Here is a 16,908-nt window from a genome sequence, read left to right as displayed (position 1 = left end):
CAGAGTCTCAAAGTCATGACAGTATGTGGTGGGTACGAAAGAAAGGCCCTTACTAAGGGCTTCTAAACAGGGATCAGACAGAGACCTACTGGACAGGTTGATCACGTTGGTTGTCGATTGCGCAGTGTCCACGGGCCCGGGCTGTGGTATCTCTGGGCGCTTGCGTTTCTTCCTCTGGCCCCTCCTACACCACTTCCACGTCCGCTGGGAGGGAGTGTGTTCTGGTGGCGCTCCTCTAAAAAAGGGGAGGGGCCCGATTCGTTCCTGATGGAATGGCTGCTGGAGTCAGAGTCAAGGTCATGTCTGTTGTGATTAAATCTGCAGACAAAGGAGGCGCCATAGTTTTGCAAGACAGAGCTGATTATATAGGTGAAATTCACAGACAACTTACAAATGTAGAGTTTTATCAGAAACTGACCAAGAACCCCACTTCAGAGTTCAGAGATCACATCCACTCTGTTCTTTTGCAGTATTTAGAAGCTGGTGATATAAATAAACATGAATATGAATACATGAAAGTTGACCATCCTGTGACCCCTGTTATGTACACCCTGCCTAAGATTCATAAGGTCTTTGATACGGTTCCACCTGGTAGACCCATTATTTCAGGGATTGGCTGTCTCACAGAAAAAATCTCTGCTTTTATAGACCACTTTTTAAAACCTCATGTATTCACACTTCCCTCTTACACTAGGGACTCTAGCGATTTCATTCAGTCTCTGCAATCTCATGATACTATTGAAGAAGACTCTATTCTTGTTTGTTTTGATGTTGAAAGCTTGTATACTTGTATACCACACTCTGGAGGTTTAGAGGCTATAGAGCATTTTCTTAATCAAAGAACTGAAAATATTCCTAGTACTGACTGCCTAAAATATCTGACTGAATTGGTGCTCACACATAATGTGTTTTTGTTTGAAAATAGTTATTACTTACAAAAACGAGGCACTGCCATGGGGAGCAAAATGGCTCCCAATTATGCCAATTTGTTTGTTGGTCTTCTAGAAAATGATTACATCCTCAACCCTGACAAGAATCCTTTTTTGCCATATATCAAAATGTACAAACGTTTTATAGATGACATCTATGTACATTGGACAGGGTCATCTTCCCAGTTGACAGCTTTCCATGCTCTTTTAAATTCTAGCAGTGAGCATTTGAACTTCACAATGTCCTTTGATACAGAAAAAATGAATTTCCTTGATATTCTGATCATCAAAGAAAATAACAGTCTTAGAACAGATCTGTATAGAAAGCCCACTGATCGTAACTCCCTCCTTCATGCAGACAGTTTTCATCCCACCCCCCTTAAAAAGGGTTTACCTGTGGGCCAGTTCAAACGCATCCGTAGGATATGTAGTACAGATCAGTCTTATCACGTCCATGCAACAGATCTGGAGTCCCGTCTTAGGCAGCGTGGCTACCCGGACCACTGGATCAAACCAGCCGCTGATCGATTCAAGGATAGCTCCCAATTGGAGTGTCTGACCTCCAGGGAGAGAACTAGGGAACAGCGTACTTACTGTTTTGTTCAGTACTCTCCTTTGGGTCGCCATTTTGAACAAATAATCAAAAAGCACTGGCACATTCTACAGTCTGACCCCTCTCTCCGTGATTCTTTTGCAGCTCCTCCTCGTATTGTATACAGACGACCACCCAATCTGAGGAATCAACTAGTCAGATCACACCTACGTCAGCCCACACCCTCCCATTTTTTGACACAGATCCCAGATGGTAATTATAAATGCGGCAGATGTGCACAATGTAACTTCACGTACAAATGTAACACATTCAACCATCCTGTTACTGGGAAAAAGTTCAAGATAAAAGGCATTATCACTTGCACTACGTCAAATGTTATTTACATGATCATGTGCACCTGTGGGTTAGTCTATGTAGGTAAGACGTCTAGACAAATCAAGACGAGGATCTCTGAACATAGGAGTAACATCAGAACACAAGACTTCAAGAATCCAGTGGCCTTACATTTTGCTCAAGCACAACACCCCATTTCATCACTCAAATATATAGGTATTGAGCAGGTCATGACGCCACCTAGAGGTGGAGATATCAATATTTTACTTCTCAAGAGAGAGGCTTTTTGGATCTCCACTTTGGATAGTGTTGCTAGAGGGCTAAATGAGTCTTTTGACCTCAGACCTTTTCTGTAGGCCAAACTACACCCCCCCCCCCCCCCTCCCTCCAATTACAGGGATATTGTATGGCATTGTTTTTCTTGTTTTTCTGTTCTTTCTACCTAGGTTATCTCAAAAAAATTTGATTGCTAGGTTTTTTAAAAAAAATTAAAAATTTCTACCTATGTTATCTTAATTTCTTGATTGCCAGGCTTTTGAATCCTATTCATTGCAATTTGGTTAATTTTGACATTCCTTAACTTTATTTCTACTGTATTGTATTAACTATGTTTCAGTGGTAGTGGAGTTCCGTTTGGTCTCTTCCCCATTGTCTTGAAAACATGTGTTGTGTTCGCATTGTTTTTTGTATTATGCATTTTGCATTATTTTGTGATGTGTTTTGTGGTCGGTCGTGTGGAGTGTGATGATGGAGCAGGACCTATGGACACACCCTCTGAACAATTAGTGAGCACACCTGTGGGCTATTAGGTGAGATGCTGTGATTGGCTGGGCTGTTCCATATATGTGAATGCTTGTCCTGTTTGTCTCCATTCTGATGAAGGTTGTTGAACCGAAACGTTAATAAACTCCAAGTCTTCAAGTATGCTCCAGAGTGCAGACTTTTTTTTCTTTTTTTTTTTTTTTTTTTTTTTCTTTTTTTTTTTTCTTTTCAACGTATAGCTTTGTTAGTCTAGCACCTGGTTTGCATAGTGGATGTGCAGACGCTTCTCTCTACTATAAATTATTCACTGGAATCATACATGTCATTATAGTGATAACTTCCATTTTGCCAAAAAATCTAGTCTGCTTGGTTTCATTTCCGTTTCAGTTTGAATCATAGTCATGTCTTTTAGTTTTGTGTGTGGTGATGATGATTTTGACCTTTTTGGTTTCCCTTAACCTTTCCTTTTCATGTGATTGTTTCTTTTGTCATCGTGTGTCTCCATATGTTGTCCATGTATGTTTGGTTCTGTCCCCATCATGACAACCCTTCCCCGCCAGTAGCAGGTAAACAGAGGCCTTCTTCCAACGCTGGCCCACCTCACAGCTCTGTAGCTCTCTCTCTATCTGGGCTCCATTCTTCCTCCTTCCCTGTCGCTCTCCATCACAGGGTTATTATCATGCTTAACCGCACCAAGGGGTGTGGGTGTGTGTGTGTGTGTGTGTGTGTGTGTGTGTGTGTGTGTGTGTGTGTGTGTGTGTGTGTGTGTGTGTGTGTGTGTGTGTGTGTGTGTGTGTGTGTGTGTGTGTGTGTGTGTGATGCTGCATGGGGAACATTAAAGGCACTTTGGGTGGAAAAACAGGGTTCCTACGCACATCTGGAAAAGTATCAAAAATGTATTTGATCAATAGTTTGGGAATTAAAAAAAATGGAAAGTGTTGTGGTTCAGTCTGATACACACATAATTATAGCATTTATATTCTTGTAGAGCCTTTTGTATCCACAGTTTTTCCACATGCATTATTAGCACTGCGGATTGGTCAATTAAAAGATTAGTCAATCTGCAGAAAATTAACATAATTGGATTCCCAAACTATTTTTATAATCGATTAATCGTTTAGAAAAAATACTAAAACTCGTTTCAGCTTAAATGTGATTTTTTTTTGTCTTCTATAAACTGATTATTTTGGGGTTGTGGACTGTTGGTCAGGACAAGAGAAGACATTTGACGATGTCATTTTGGGCTTTTGAAAAAAACTGATGGGCATGTTTACCATTTCGTGACATTTTATAGACGAAACCAAATTGATTAGTCGAGAAAATAATCGACAGATTAATCGATAATGAAAATAATCGTTCATTACAGCCCTACATCTATCTATCTATCTATCTATCTATTTATCTATCTATCTATCTATCTATCTATCTTATTCTATAAAAGGGGCTTAGGGCAATCTGTTTAAATTTTTGTCCCACTGATGATGTCATAGGAGGCATTGTGACATGGCATCAGTGATGTCATAAGAGCAAAATCATCTTATGACATCACTGATGATGTCATAGGCACTGATGTAAACTTAAGGGGCACACACACACACACGCTTGCGTGCGCGCCAATAGAGCAGGCGAGGCCACACAGCAGCCGAGCTGCATATGCAAGCTGCAGGGCGGACGAGGCCTAGCGAGCCCACGCAGCGAGCAAGCCTAAGAATCAAGCGCTAGTTATATCAAATACCGACTAAAATGAATGAATCATATTGAACACCAGACAAAATATTCAAAACAGATTGAGATCTGGAAAAGTATTTCTTTTTTTAATTCAAAATGTGTAGGACCCCTGGAGAAAAAGGGATTGGAAATGAAAGAAACAGGGCACAAAGCGGGAGGGGGGGAGGGGGGGTGCTGTTAGTGCACCTCAGTGGCTGTGGAGGGGGGGAGGGGGGGTGCTTTTAGTGCACCTTGGTGGCTGACTGTGGAGGGGGGGGGGGGGTGCTGTTAGTGCACCTCGGCGGCTGTGGAGGGGGGAGGGGGGGTGCTGTTAGTGCACCTTGGTGGCTGTGGAGGGCGGGTGCTGTGGTCATCTTGCTTAATGAAGCTGGAGAGAGAAGCAGCATGGCAACGCTCTGAGCAGCACAAGGACCTGATGCTCCACATAACCCAGCATCCTCCTTCATATAACATCATTGGTTATATGGCAACATGTGCTATGCATGTTCACTTTGTACGCTATGATTTGCTATCATATTACCAATGGCATAACATTTCCATGCAGTCATACACTATATGTTAACATTTATTAATGTTATGTAGCCATGTTGCAAAGCATTCTTGGAATTTTCTTCTAGCCGTAAAGATTGTTTGACAGCTGGATGTCATGATGTTATTGGTTGAAATTGTTTGGTGCCCTGCTGATGTAAGCACACTGCATATTTTGTTTACAGAAAGAAAACATGATTTGAATTTTCATACAAAAATCTGAAGATATCTTGAGCTTGTCGTTGCGCCGTGTGACGAGGCTCTCTATCAGTCCTCTGTACTCCTGTGAAATAACAATCCAACACCCAGGTGTTGAAGTAAGCGGTGCAGATGTTGCAGGACGGAGGCGCGCGTACATCTGGAGCCGTGGTGCCTTCTGTATCCACTCTCACTCTCTCTTCCACATTTGAACTGAGGGGAGGCGCCTATAGGTTCAATCTCATCCATGCATCTCGTGTGTACACACATATAATGACTTATAGAAGCGGCTGACATGCATAAAAATGGTGACCTTTGGTTTAATTTGGTTCATTGATATTTATTAACGTATAGAAATGTACAATAGAAATGTTTGGGGGGGGGGGGGGGGATTTTGTCCATTTTCAAGTAAAATGCATGTAAGTAAAATGGTGCACTTTGAGAGCAAAGTTAAGAGGCTAGATGCAGGGCTCGACACTAACTTTTTCCACCATTGTCGCGGAACCGTCCCAAAATAAATCTAAGGTGTCCTGAACCATCCCAAATTTAAATCTTTTGTTTTTCTACATTATTATTAGTTAAAATCACTCAAAGTGACCTTTAACATAAATAAAACATCATACAAATGATTAGATGTTAAATCATCAACCTTCTTATTGAAATTCACCTGAAAAGGGAAGTTTTAATATTTCTATCTATCTGTATCTAATCTATCTATCTACAGTATCTATCTATATCTATCTATCTATCGGTTCGCTATTATTTATACAGTAGGGTTGGGCGATGGGACGAATATATAGGCTATCTGCGATTGAGTCCACCATCGGTTGCTTTTGTTGGGTGATCTTTAACGTGATTGTTGTCATTTTAATTTGCCAGTTTAATGGTGTAATATAATGGTAAAGCGTGTGTGAATGAGAGAGTGACAGATGGAGAGGAAGAGAGAGAGAGAGAGAGAGAGAGCGTGGGGACAGACACACAGCGTTGAGTGAGAGAGAGGCGGGGCTGATATGAAAGGAGCAGAAACGCGCATTCCGACTGAAATTAAACTGAAACTAAGGTAAAGCCTTAGATCAGATTCAGACACTTTTTGCACCGTGAGCTCCACTCTCTGCCTGTGTTTCTCTCTGCCCATATGTTTGTTTAGGGTGAGTGTGTGTGTTGTCAAAGAGGTTTCATTTGCGTTCGTGTCATTTTCATTGCTGTTCATTGTAATGAGCAGAGCACAACGGGAGGTCCTTAGTGTCGAGCCCTGATAGGTCGTGCAAGTGAGAAGTGAGACAAAGTTAATTTAAGGAGAGATAAACACAGCAGCAGCAGCACTGACTTGTGTTGACGTATTGTCTGGTCTGAACCGCGAGCGCATGGCACTTCCTTGTCCACACACACTCTCCACACAGACAGTCTCCCCCAAGTCTCGCAACATGACACACCCCCTCTTTCCCCAAATCTCGGTGCGCACAAATCCAAATCTCGGTGAGTCTCCTCCAAATCTCGTCTATCAACACACAGAGTAGTCTATAGAAGTGGCCAAATCTCGCCTACAAACATCTTGATTACCAACACACAGAGCCGTCTATAGAAGTGGCTACACCGCTTAAAAAATTGTGAAGACAGCGTCAGCATATTTCTCACTGGAAATTGTTCACTGGAATCATACATGTCATAGTGATAACGTCCATTTTGCAAAAATGAATAATAATTATATATATATATATATATATATATATGTATGTATATATACACATATATATATGTATATATATATATATATATATATATACTGTATATATATATATACACACACACACACACACACACACACAAAATGCCTTAAAAATCGTCACTGCATATATTTATGAGTCTGGTGAGACATGGATCTAGACCAGTATGTCTGGTGTGTACTGAAGAACAAAAATAAAATCTATCAGTCCTCACATGCAAACAGGGCAATTTAAGCTAACAGGTTTTGAACTAGTTAGGTGAGGTTAATACCTGCAGGAATGTGCTCAGGAAGCAGGGGGAAGCAGGAAAACTGTAATCTCCCATCAGAATTGAATGACCTGAAGAGTCACAGTAATAAGTCAGTGAAATGTTCTCACAAGTATGGTAACACAGACGTGCTTTCATTGTTGTCGAGCAGGTAGAATACCAGTGTGAGGGTTTCCTGGAGAAGAACAAGGACACGGTGAATGAGGAGCAGATCCATGTGCTGAAGCTCAGCAAGGTGAGTGGAGCGTGTGCGCGTGCACACAAAAACACCCAGTCACACACACACACACACACACACACACACACACACACACACACAAAATCAGTCAAAGGCAGACCCTTACAACCTTTTCAAATAATTACTCTCCTTAAAGGGGGACTTACACCCCAGATTTCCTGAAAAACGGCTCTCCACTCGATCTGAAAACCCAGCAGACAATATGGCCGCCCACACTCCCCTCCTTACCTGGCAGAATTCCTCCCCCATAAAGTAACATATCTTGGCCAATAAGTATGTAACATACAAAATAAAACAACCCGTAATATCTTAATTTTATGTAGAATGCAGAGGACATTAACTGTTTAGTTAAACTTGCATTCCAGGAATATTGTGCTCTAAAGATGACGATAGTGGCTCGAGACTGTTTCGTCCTGAAACCCACACGCTTTGTGGTGGTGGTTTTAGCGTAACCTATGTGGGATTCGAGGCGTAACCTATGTGCGTTTTAGCGTAACCTATGTGGGATTCGAGGCGTAACCTATGTGGGGTTTGGCGTAACCTATGTGGGATTCGAAATAACGCATCCGAGATATAAAACGTTATGACTATAGCCACGTTATAAACAAAAAACTAACGCTGGTGATCCGTATGGAAACAGTGTTACTCGAAATGGTTAAAAGTTCTATCAATTTAGTCATTTAGTGGCGTTTTACTGCCATGTAACATAACTAACTAGCGGCTAACATTAGCCACAATAGGCATTACCCATGAATGCATTGCTCTTAAAGGGCTCGCGCCGCGTGAACTACAGTAATAAGCAATGGGGAAAAAAACAATTTTTCACATGAGTGGGGCATGTGCTAAACCCACCGTGACGTCAGGATGTACCAAATATCCCATTCATTTGAGGGCACAAAAAAAGCAGTGTTCCACCCATAGAGGGCACTTATGCCAGTTATGCTGCTGAAAAATGATACAAATGGTAGAATGGCAACAGTTTGGTCTCAAATGTAGAAATTTTGACCAGAATTCTTCACACACCACCCCCCAAAGTCATATATATTGGTTAAAAGCTGAAAAAAAGTGTTTTGGGGGTTAGTTACACTTTAAAGATCAAGGTGCAGGTTGGAGAGCACATTACATTAATATGTGTGAGGGGTATAATAGGTATATACAGTAGCAATGGGATTTAAAAATAAAATGAATAACAATGTAATAATAATATTCACACACACTAGACAAGTTTTTGTAAAGCAGCTGGCCACTGATCTTGAAATGGAACTGCCACCTGTGATGTCAGGCCAGCTGGGCCATCATGCCATCAGCAACATGTTCCTGTCCAAGGCATGTGCCACGGTTTGGAAAAGTCACGGGTCCAAAACCACTCATATTTTAACATTTCGAAAAATCCTTATATGACTAGTTTTAAAACTGGAACCAAGCCAACCTACTGAATCGTGAGTGACCATAAAACATTTCAGTTGGACCAAAAACAAAAAATAGAGAGATGTTTCATGGTCACTCACGATTCAGCAGGTTACGGGTTGGCTTGGTTCCTGCAACGCGTTATATAAGGATTTTTTTTTATTTTTTTGAAAATTAATGGGAAACTCACTTCTGGGGCAATATATGTCACGTGACTGCGCTATTGAAACACAGGTGAAGTTTGTCCATCTACATATAACACACAGGGAGGATGCCAGCACAACTGGAGAGAAAACCAGTCACCTGACTTCAGTTGTATTGTACTGAAGTCAATGGTGACTGATTTCCTTTCCAGCTGTGTGAGGTGTATAGATGATGATATAATTTTCATTTTTAGGTGAACTGTTACTTTAAAGCAGCTACGAGCAAGATTTTCGATTGTTATTAAACGGTCTAAATTTAATATCGATGCATCACATCTTACCTCTAATAGTAGACGAGACCAACGCCGAGTAGTCTCGCTTGAACCCCGAGTGAATCGGCCAGTGTTGTCTTGACAATTAGTCAAGACCATACAAAATAACAAAATTACTTCCAAACAAACCGTTAGAATATAACGAGAGATGTTCGCGAGAGTAGCAAGCCCCTGCATGGCGTTCTCCGTGTTTATGGTCTGTTGCTAGGCAGAGCGAAACGGTCGAAGGCAGGCAGCTGCTCCCGTTTCGTTTCACTTCCAGGTTTATCCGGCCAGCCGGTAGACAGACACAGACTCTATAATCATCAAGAGAGCAATCTCCGATTCACACGGCTTTGGTCTCAGCTACTATTATAGGTAAGATGTGATGCATCAATATTATAATTATACTGTTTAATAACAATGGAAAATCTTGCTCGTAGCTGCTTTAAGACAGGAATTTATATCTCCCCTTGAATGACTTGCTGGCAGTAGAGCTTGATGGATAGAGCAAGTACCGGCTCCCACCGGGGGGCGGGGCCACCCACACTGAATGTACAAACTCAAAGGTCTGTGTTCCTTATGGAATCCAAGGGGGTGGGGGGGCTTAATATATAAAACTGTATTATAAGATGAGTGAATCCAATCAAAAGAACTTTGAAAGAGAAAACAGTGAGACAGAAATGTTGCCCCCCAGGGTGACAAAGGTCAGGTGAACAAAGCTGACCAAACAGAATTCAGGTTGTCAAAGCATCACCTCGAGACTCTGTGAGACAGCGCCCCCCACTGGTCACATGAAGGTAATGTTGACAAAGACAGCAGGGATTATACAGTCTGTCCTCTTCCCTTACAATCTACTGTGTGAGAGTTTCTTTACACAAAACAGACGAAGCTGAATGCACACACAAACTAACACACATGAGTATTCCACACTTATACCAATACTTTTTTTTACTTGTGTTTTGGAAGCTTGTATGTAAATAAATGAGAAATGGTGTTACAAGTGTATCCACATTTTCAAATGTATGTTTAATTTGAGAGGGAAGAAATAATAATTTTGTCAACCCATAGGCTTAGGTTAGCAACCGTTCTTCTTAGATTTTGTCCTGCCAATCATTTCAATTAGAGAATTGACTTAAACATTGCAGTGCTTGACTCTTTACATCATATGAGGGGAATCCAGTCACCAGAGAGACACACACACACGCGCACACACACACACACACACACACACACACACACACACAGTCGCAATAAGCATTAGTTGTATCTTCTCTTTGACCATCCAGTGAAATGACATCACACGTGTGCATGTGTGTTTAGTCTTGGTTCAGGTCAGGATCAGTGCGTTAATACCCGGTTTTAAAGGGGTCTAAGCCTTTAAATCTTGCTATTGTTTTGACTGCACCCCCCCCCCCCCCACACACACACACACACACACACACACACACACACACGATGCAGCGTGTTGGTCCAAATGCTCACAGTGCTCTCTGACTGTTCTGTTATAGAGCACACCAAGAGCAGAGCGGGGTAAGGGTTAAAGTCATGTCTCCTCTCCTCTAATCTCTAACACAACCTTCTAACACACACACACACACACACACACACACACACACACACACACACACACACACACACACACACAGTCTGTGTGTTGCCATGGAAAACAGTGAGACTAACACAGTGGGGTATAAATGGTAATGACCTCATAATGAGATTTAGTCTCGTTAAGTCTCTTTTTAGTTCTTAGCCAAGCTTATCCCACCGTTGTGTGTGGGATCTGGTCATATGCTGAAATTCACAGCGGATAACCAGCCTAACAGCAGCCACTCCCTCATGTCTTCACACTGGAAACGGTCCAGGCCGCCAAGCAACAGAAATGCATCGCAAAATGTTTTCAGTTGCAATCTGAACAAAACTCATCATCCCATCATTCGACCTCACCTCCATCCCCAGACTGCCTGCTGGTTTCATTTCTGTTTCAATTTGAATCATAGTCATGTCTTTTAGTTTTGTGATGGTGGTGATTGTGGTGATGATGATTTTGACCTTTTTGGTTTCCCTTAACCTTTCCTTTTCATGTGATTGTTTCTTTTGTCATCGTGTGTCTCCATATGTTGTCCATGTATGTTTGGTTCTGTCCCCATCATGACAACCCTTCCCCGCCAGTAGCAGGTAAACAGAGGCCTTCTTCCAACGCTGGCCCACCTCACAGCTCTGTAGCTCTCTCTATCTATCTTCCTCCCTCTAGCTCCTTCCTCCCTCCTTCCCTGTCACTCTTAACAGCACAGAGTTAGCATCACTCTAACAGCACAGAGTTAGCATCACTCTAAACAGCACAAGAGTTAGCATCACTCTAACAGCACAGAGTTAGCATCACTCTCCAGCACAGAGTTAGCATCACTCTAACAGCACAGAGTTAGCATCACTCTAAACAGAACAAGAGTTAGCATCACTCTAACAGCACAGAGTTAGCATCACTCTCCAGCACAGAGTTAGCATCACTCTTAATAGCACAGAGTTAGCTTCACTCTAACAGCACAGAGTTAGCATCACTCTCCAGCACAGAGTTAGCATCACTCTAAACAGCACAAGAGTTAGCATCACTCTAACAGCACAGAGTTAGCATCACTCTAACAGCACAGAGTTAGCATCACTCTAATAGCACAGAGTTAGCATCACTCTAACAGAGCCGGTGGGGAAATCGTGAATTTGAGAGTGAAATAGCGTTAAATGTTTTGAAAATAGACATAAATAGACATTGAAAGTGCTTGAATTTATATTTTTTGTAAAATAATAGAAATTGGAAGTTCTTTTGATATGGACTGGACTGGTAAATTAAATAAATGGACTGCATTTTTATATAGCACTTTTATCGAAAGCACTTTACAATGCCTACATTTGTATAGATTTTCTTTACTTCACATGTAACAGCACAGGTGGGAGTGTTCACACATTCAAACCTCTCTTTTTAATTGTCTGTGAGCTTCTGTAAAGCCTGCTAGTTCTCATTATAAAAATTCTCAGTGTTGTAATAGTAATTAACCTTGATCTGCTGTTGGGTCCTTGAACATGAGCTAATTGGGCTGTAAAGTCCTTGAATTTGATGTTTAAGAAGCTGTGAGGAACACTGGGATTGTAAATGAAAGAAAGGGGGCACAAAGGAAGGATGGTGTTTTTATCTTCTCAGAGTGGTGCTGCTGTTACTGCGCCTGCTTAAGCTGGAGAGAGAAGCAGCATGGCAACGCTCTGAGCACAGCACAAGGACCTGATGCTCCACATAACACAGCATCCTCCTTCATATAACCTCATTGGTTATATGGCAACATGTGCTATGCATGTTCACTTTGTACGCTATGATTTGATATATTACCATGGCATAATATTTCCTTACAGTCGTATATGGCGGCAGCGTGTCGTCATATGTGAAGCAACATAACCTTTTCATAACATTGATCTTTTTATAACATTGTAATCACTCTGATGTGATCTGAATGATCTTAACATACACTACTTCAACAAATCAAGCAACACCTAACCACCCGTCTGCTGAAACAACTTTTCATCTGTCTTCATGATCTTGTCAACATAAGGTTAAAACTCTTTAGTCATACTGCCCCTACTCTCTTGATATAACTAGACAGGATTTTTGAAATATCACCATTGTGGTTCCAGGAAGATTGTTCAGGCGTGTGGCATCATGTGACCGTGCTTTGTAAGCATAGATGCAGTCTGTAAGAAAGCCCAAACACATGCCATGTATACTGTATATTTTGCTTGATTTATCGTAAATCCAGGGTGTAATCTCTGTTCTCCGAGTGACGGTTAATCGTCATCTTGTAGTGTCCGCTCCTGCCATCAGCTGTTTGTGACTGTGTGCCGGCTGTGTTCCCAGTTTCACCTGCTGATAGAGCTGTTCCAGGATGAAGAGAAAGCCACCAGTCCCACTGGCCAGGCCCCCAGGGCGGCAACCCGCACCCGCCTCCATGTCAAGCCTGACAAGAGCCAGAGCGGGACCACCAGCAAGGAGCACAAGAAGACTGTTGGCTGCCAGGTAGACTAATGACAGACTTACGCTAGTTTAAAGGACAATTCAGTTTTTTTACAACCTGGACCTTATTTCCAGCTTTATTTTTGCTTTAGAACTCACCCTGAAAAGGATTTTTTTAATCAATCCACTACAAAGCCATAACGCGCCGAGCATGCGTGCATTTACGTCCTGTAAAGAACTTATTTTCTGCCAGGCACCTTCGTGGTATCATTTAGCTCGCTTGCAATTGTATGGTTAAGTCAAACCAGATCAAGTGGACAGATCCTGGATCTGTTTATCCTCCATTCGTGGTATGGGCCTCTGGTTCCCTTGTATTTATTGATGATGCAACTGCTGACAACAGCAGCAGAATAAATTCTGAAGTGTTTCAGACAATATTATCTGCTCATATTCAGTCAAATGCTTCAGAACCCATTGGACCATTGCATGAGTATGTTAGTTTGTCCAATTACTTTTGGTGCTTAAAAAAGGGGGGGGCACATGTAGAAACTGTTGTAATTCCTACACTCACCTGATTTGGATGTAAATACCCTTAAAGCTGAAAGTCTGCACTTAAAGCTCATCTTGATTGTTTCATTCCAAGTCCATTGTGGTGGTGTACAGAGCCAATATTATGACAATTGTGTCAATGTGATTGTCCAAATATTCATGGACCTGACTGTGTGTGTATATATGTGTGTGTATATATACATATATATATATATATATATATATATATATATATATATATATATATATATATATATGTGTATATATATATATATATATATATATATATATATATATATATATAAAATAAGTTGTCATTTTAATGAATGAATGAATGTTTATGTTGATGGTAATATATGATGATGATATGCGTCTTCCCTTCATCTCATTTCTCCTGTAGTTCCGTAACTCTCTGCAGATGCTGATGGAGACTCTGAATGCCACGACCCCTCACTACGTCCGCTGCATCAAACCCAACGACTACAAGCTGCCCTTCACGTGAGTCTATGTCTATATATATATATATATATATATATATATATATATATATATATATATATACATATCATCACATACATGACCCCTCACTACGTCCGCTGCATCAAACCCAACGACTACAAGCTGCCCTTCACGTGAGTCTATATATATATATATATATACTGTATATATATATATGTATATATATATATATATATATATATATACATATCATCACATGACCCCTCACTACGTCCGCTGCATCAAACCCAACGACTACAAGCTGCCCTTCACGTGAGTCTATATATATATATATATATATATATATATACTGTATATATATATATGTATATATATATATATATATATATATATATATATACATATCATCACATGACCCCTCACTACGTCCGCTGCATCAAACCCAACGACTACAAGCTGCCCTTCACGTGAGTCTATATATATCTCTATATATATATATATATATATATATATATATATATATATATATATATATATACATATCATCACATGACCCCTCACTACGTCCGCTGCATCAAACCCAACGACTACAAGCTGCCCTTCACGTGAGTCTATATATCTCTCTCTCTATATATATATATATATATATATATATATATATATATATATATATACATATCATCACATGACCCCTCACTACGTCCGCTGCATCAAACCCAACGACTACAAGCTGCCCTTCACGTGAGTCTATATATATCTATATATATATATATATATATATATATATATATATATACATATCATCACATGACCCCTCACTACGTCCGCTGCATCAAACCCAACGACTACAAGCTGCCCTTCACGTGGGTCTATATATATATATATATATATATATATATACTGTATATATATATATGTATATATATATATATATATATATATATATATATATACATATCATCACATGACCCCTCACTACGTCCGCTGCATCAAACCCAACGACTACAAGCTGCCCTTCACGTGAGTCTATATATATCTATATATATATATATATACATATCATCACATGACCCCTCACTACGTCCGCTGCATCAAACCCAACGACTACAAGCTGCCCTTCACGTGAGTCTATATATATCTCTATATATATATATATATATATACCGTAAATTCCGGACTATAAGCCGCGGCTTTTTCCACGTTTTTTGGCCTTTTTTGGCCCCTGCGGCTTATATAACGGTGCGGCTTATCTATGGATTTTTTCAAAAAAAAAAAAAAAAAAAAACTGAATTCTCTCTTCTTTAGCACTCTTTCTAACTATAAATCCACTTCTGTTTTAATTTCCTCTCTTGCCCTCTTTTCACCACACCGCGGACACTGTGTGCACTGTAAAAAAAAACACAGGTGGTGTTGTGTTATGTTGTTTTGTTGAAATGTTAATAAATGGGAGCTTCCTCAAACAGCCATCTCTTTCCCAACAATCCCCTCTGTGCACGAACCCTTACATATGGTAATTAAACATTAAAACACAATAAAAAAAAATAAAAAAAAAAACATTAAAACACCCGCGGCTTATAGTCCGGTGCGGCTTATATATGTAACAAACAGTCAATTTTGCTGCTGCGGCTTATAGTCCGGTGCGGCTTATAGTGCGGAATTTACGGTATATATATATATATATATATATATATATATATATATATATATATATATATATATATATATACATATCATCACATGACCCCTCACTACGTCCGCTGCACCAAACCCAACGACTACAAGCTGCCCTTCACGTGAGTCTATATATATATATATATATATATATATATATATATATATATATATATATATATATATATATACATATCATCACATGACCCCTCACTACGTCCGCTGCATCAAACCCAACGACTACAAGCTGCCCTTCACGTGAGTCTATATATATATATATATATATATATATATATATATATATATATATATACATATCATCACATGACCCCTCACTACGTCCGCTGCACCAAACCCAACGACTACAAGCTGCCCTTCACGTGAGTCTATATATATCTCTATATATATATATATATATATATATATATATATATATATATATATATATCTATATATATATATATATATATATATATATATATCATCACATGACCCCTCACTACGTCCGCTGCATCAAACCCAACGACTACAAGCTGCCCTTCACGTGAGTCTATATATATATATATCTATATATATATATATATATATATATATATACATATCATCACATGACCCCTCACTACGTCCGCTGCATCAAACCCAACGACTACAAGCTGCCCTTCACGTGAGTCTATATATATATATATATATCATCACATGACCCCTCACTACGTCCGCTGCATCAAACCCAACGACTACAAGCTGCCCTTCACGTGAGTCTCAGGCTTGTTCCTGAGTCTATGATGTCATTGAGCAAATGCTTTATTTTTATTGAATTGGTGCAGCACATAAATGCTTTTTTTCCTTCCTTTTTTCAATTTGTATAGAACATACGAACAAGACAAACAGGCTCAGACACAGGAAAAGAAAGAAAGAAAAAGAATACATCATGAACAGTCAACATTACAACGTGGTGCTACCAGCCGTACAAAGTGCCTACGTGTTTGTAGGAGATCATGTGCAAGCTCCTTGTCTGCTTTGTCTACCGTTTTAAATGACTGGATATGAAACTCAAATCACCAGTTTCACTTTTCCCGTCCTAGCTCGAGTGTGATTAATAATAGCATGCCATAT

At 40.1% G+C, this 16,908-nt stretch overlaps 1 protein-coding gene across 1 annotated transcript in view; it reads left to right on the top strand.

Annotated features, from left to right (window-relative positions):
• Nucleotides 1–16,908, top strand: part of myo5aa (myosin VAa) — a gene marked incomplete at its 3' end in the record, with an annotated part of 144,366 nt that overhangs the window by 71,822 nt on the left and 55,636 nt on the right. Inside the window, exons 14-17 of the mRNA XM_083653084.1 lie at nucleotides 7,175–7,258; nucleotides 13,021–13,179; nucleotides 14,066–14,122; nucleotides 16,507–16,547. Of these exons, the coding sequence (XP_083509210.1) occupies nucleotides 7,175–7,258; nucleotides 13,021–13,179; nucleotides 14,066–14,122; nucleotides 16,507–16,547 (341 nt within the window). The remainder of the gene's footprint in view (nucleotides 1–7,174; nucleotides 7,259–13,020; nucleotides 13,180–14,065; nucleotides 14,123–16,506; nucleotides 16,548–16,908) is intronic.

The sequence above is a fragment of the Poromitra crassiceps genome (assembly GCF_964638095.1).
Source record: "Poromitra crassiceps genome assembly, chromosome: 16".
In the NCBI taxonomy this organism is placed as follows: domain Eukaryota; kingdom Metazoa; phylum Chordata; class Actinopteri; order Beryciformes; family Melamphaidae; genus Poromitra; species Poromitra crassiceps.
This window is presented reverse-complemented; position numbering and strand designations above follow the sequence as displayed.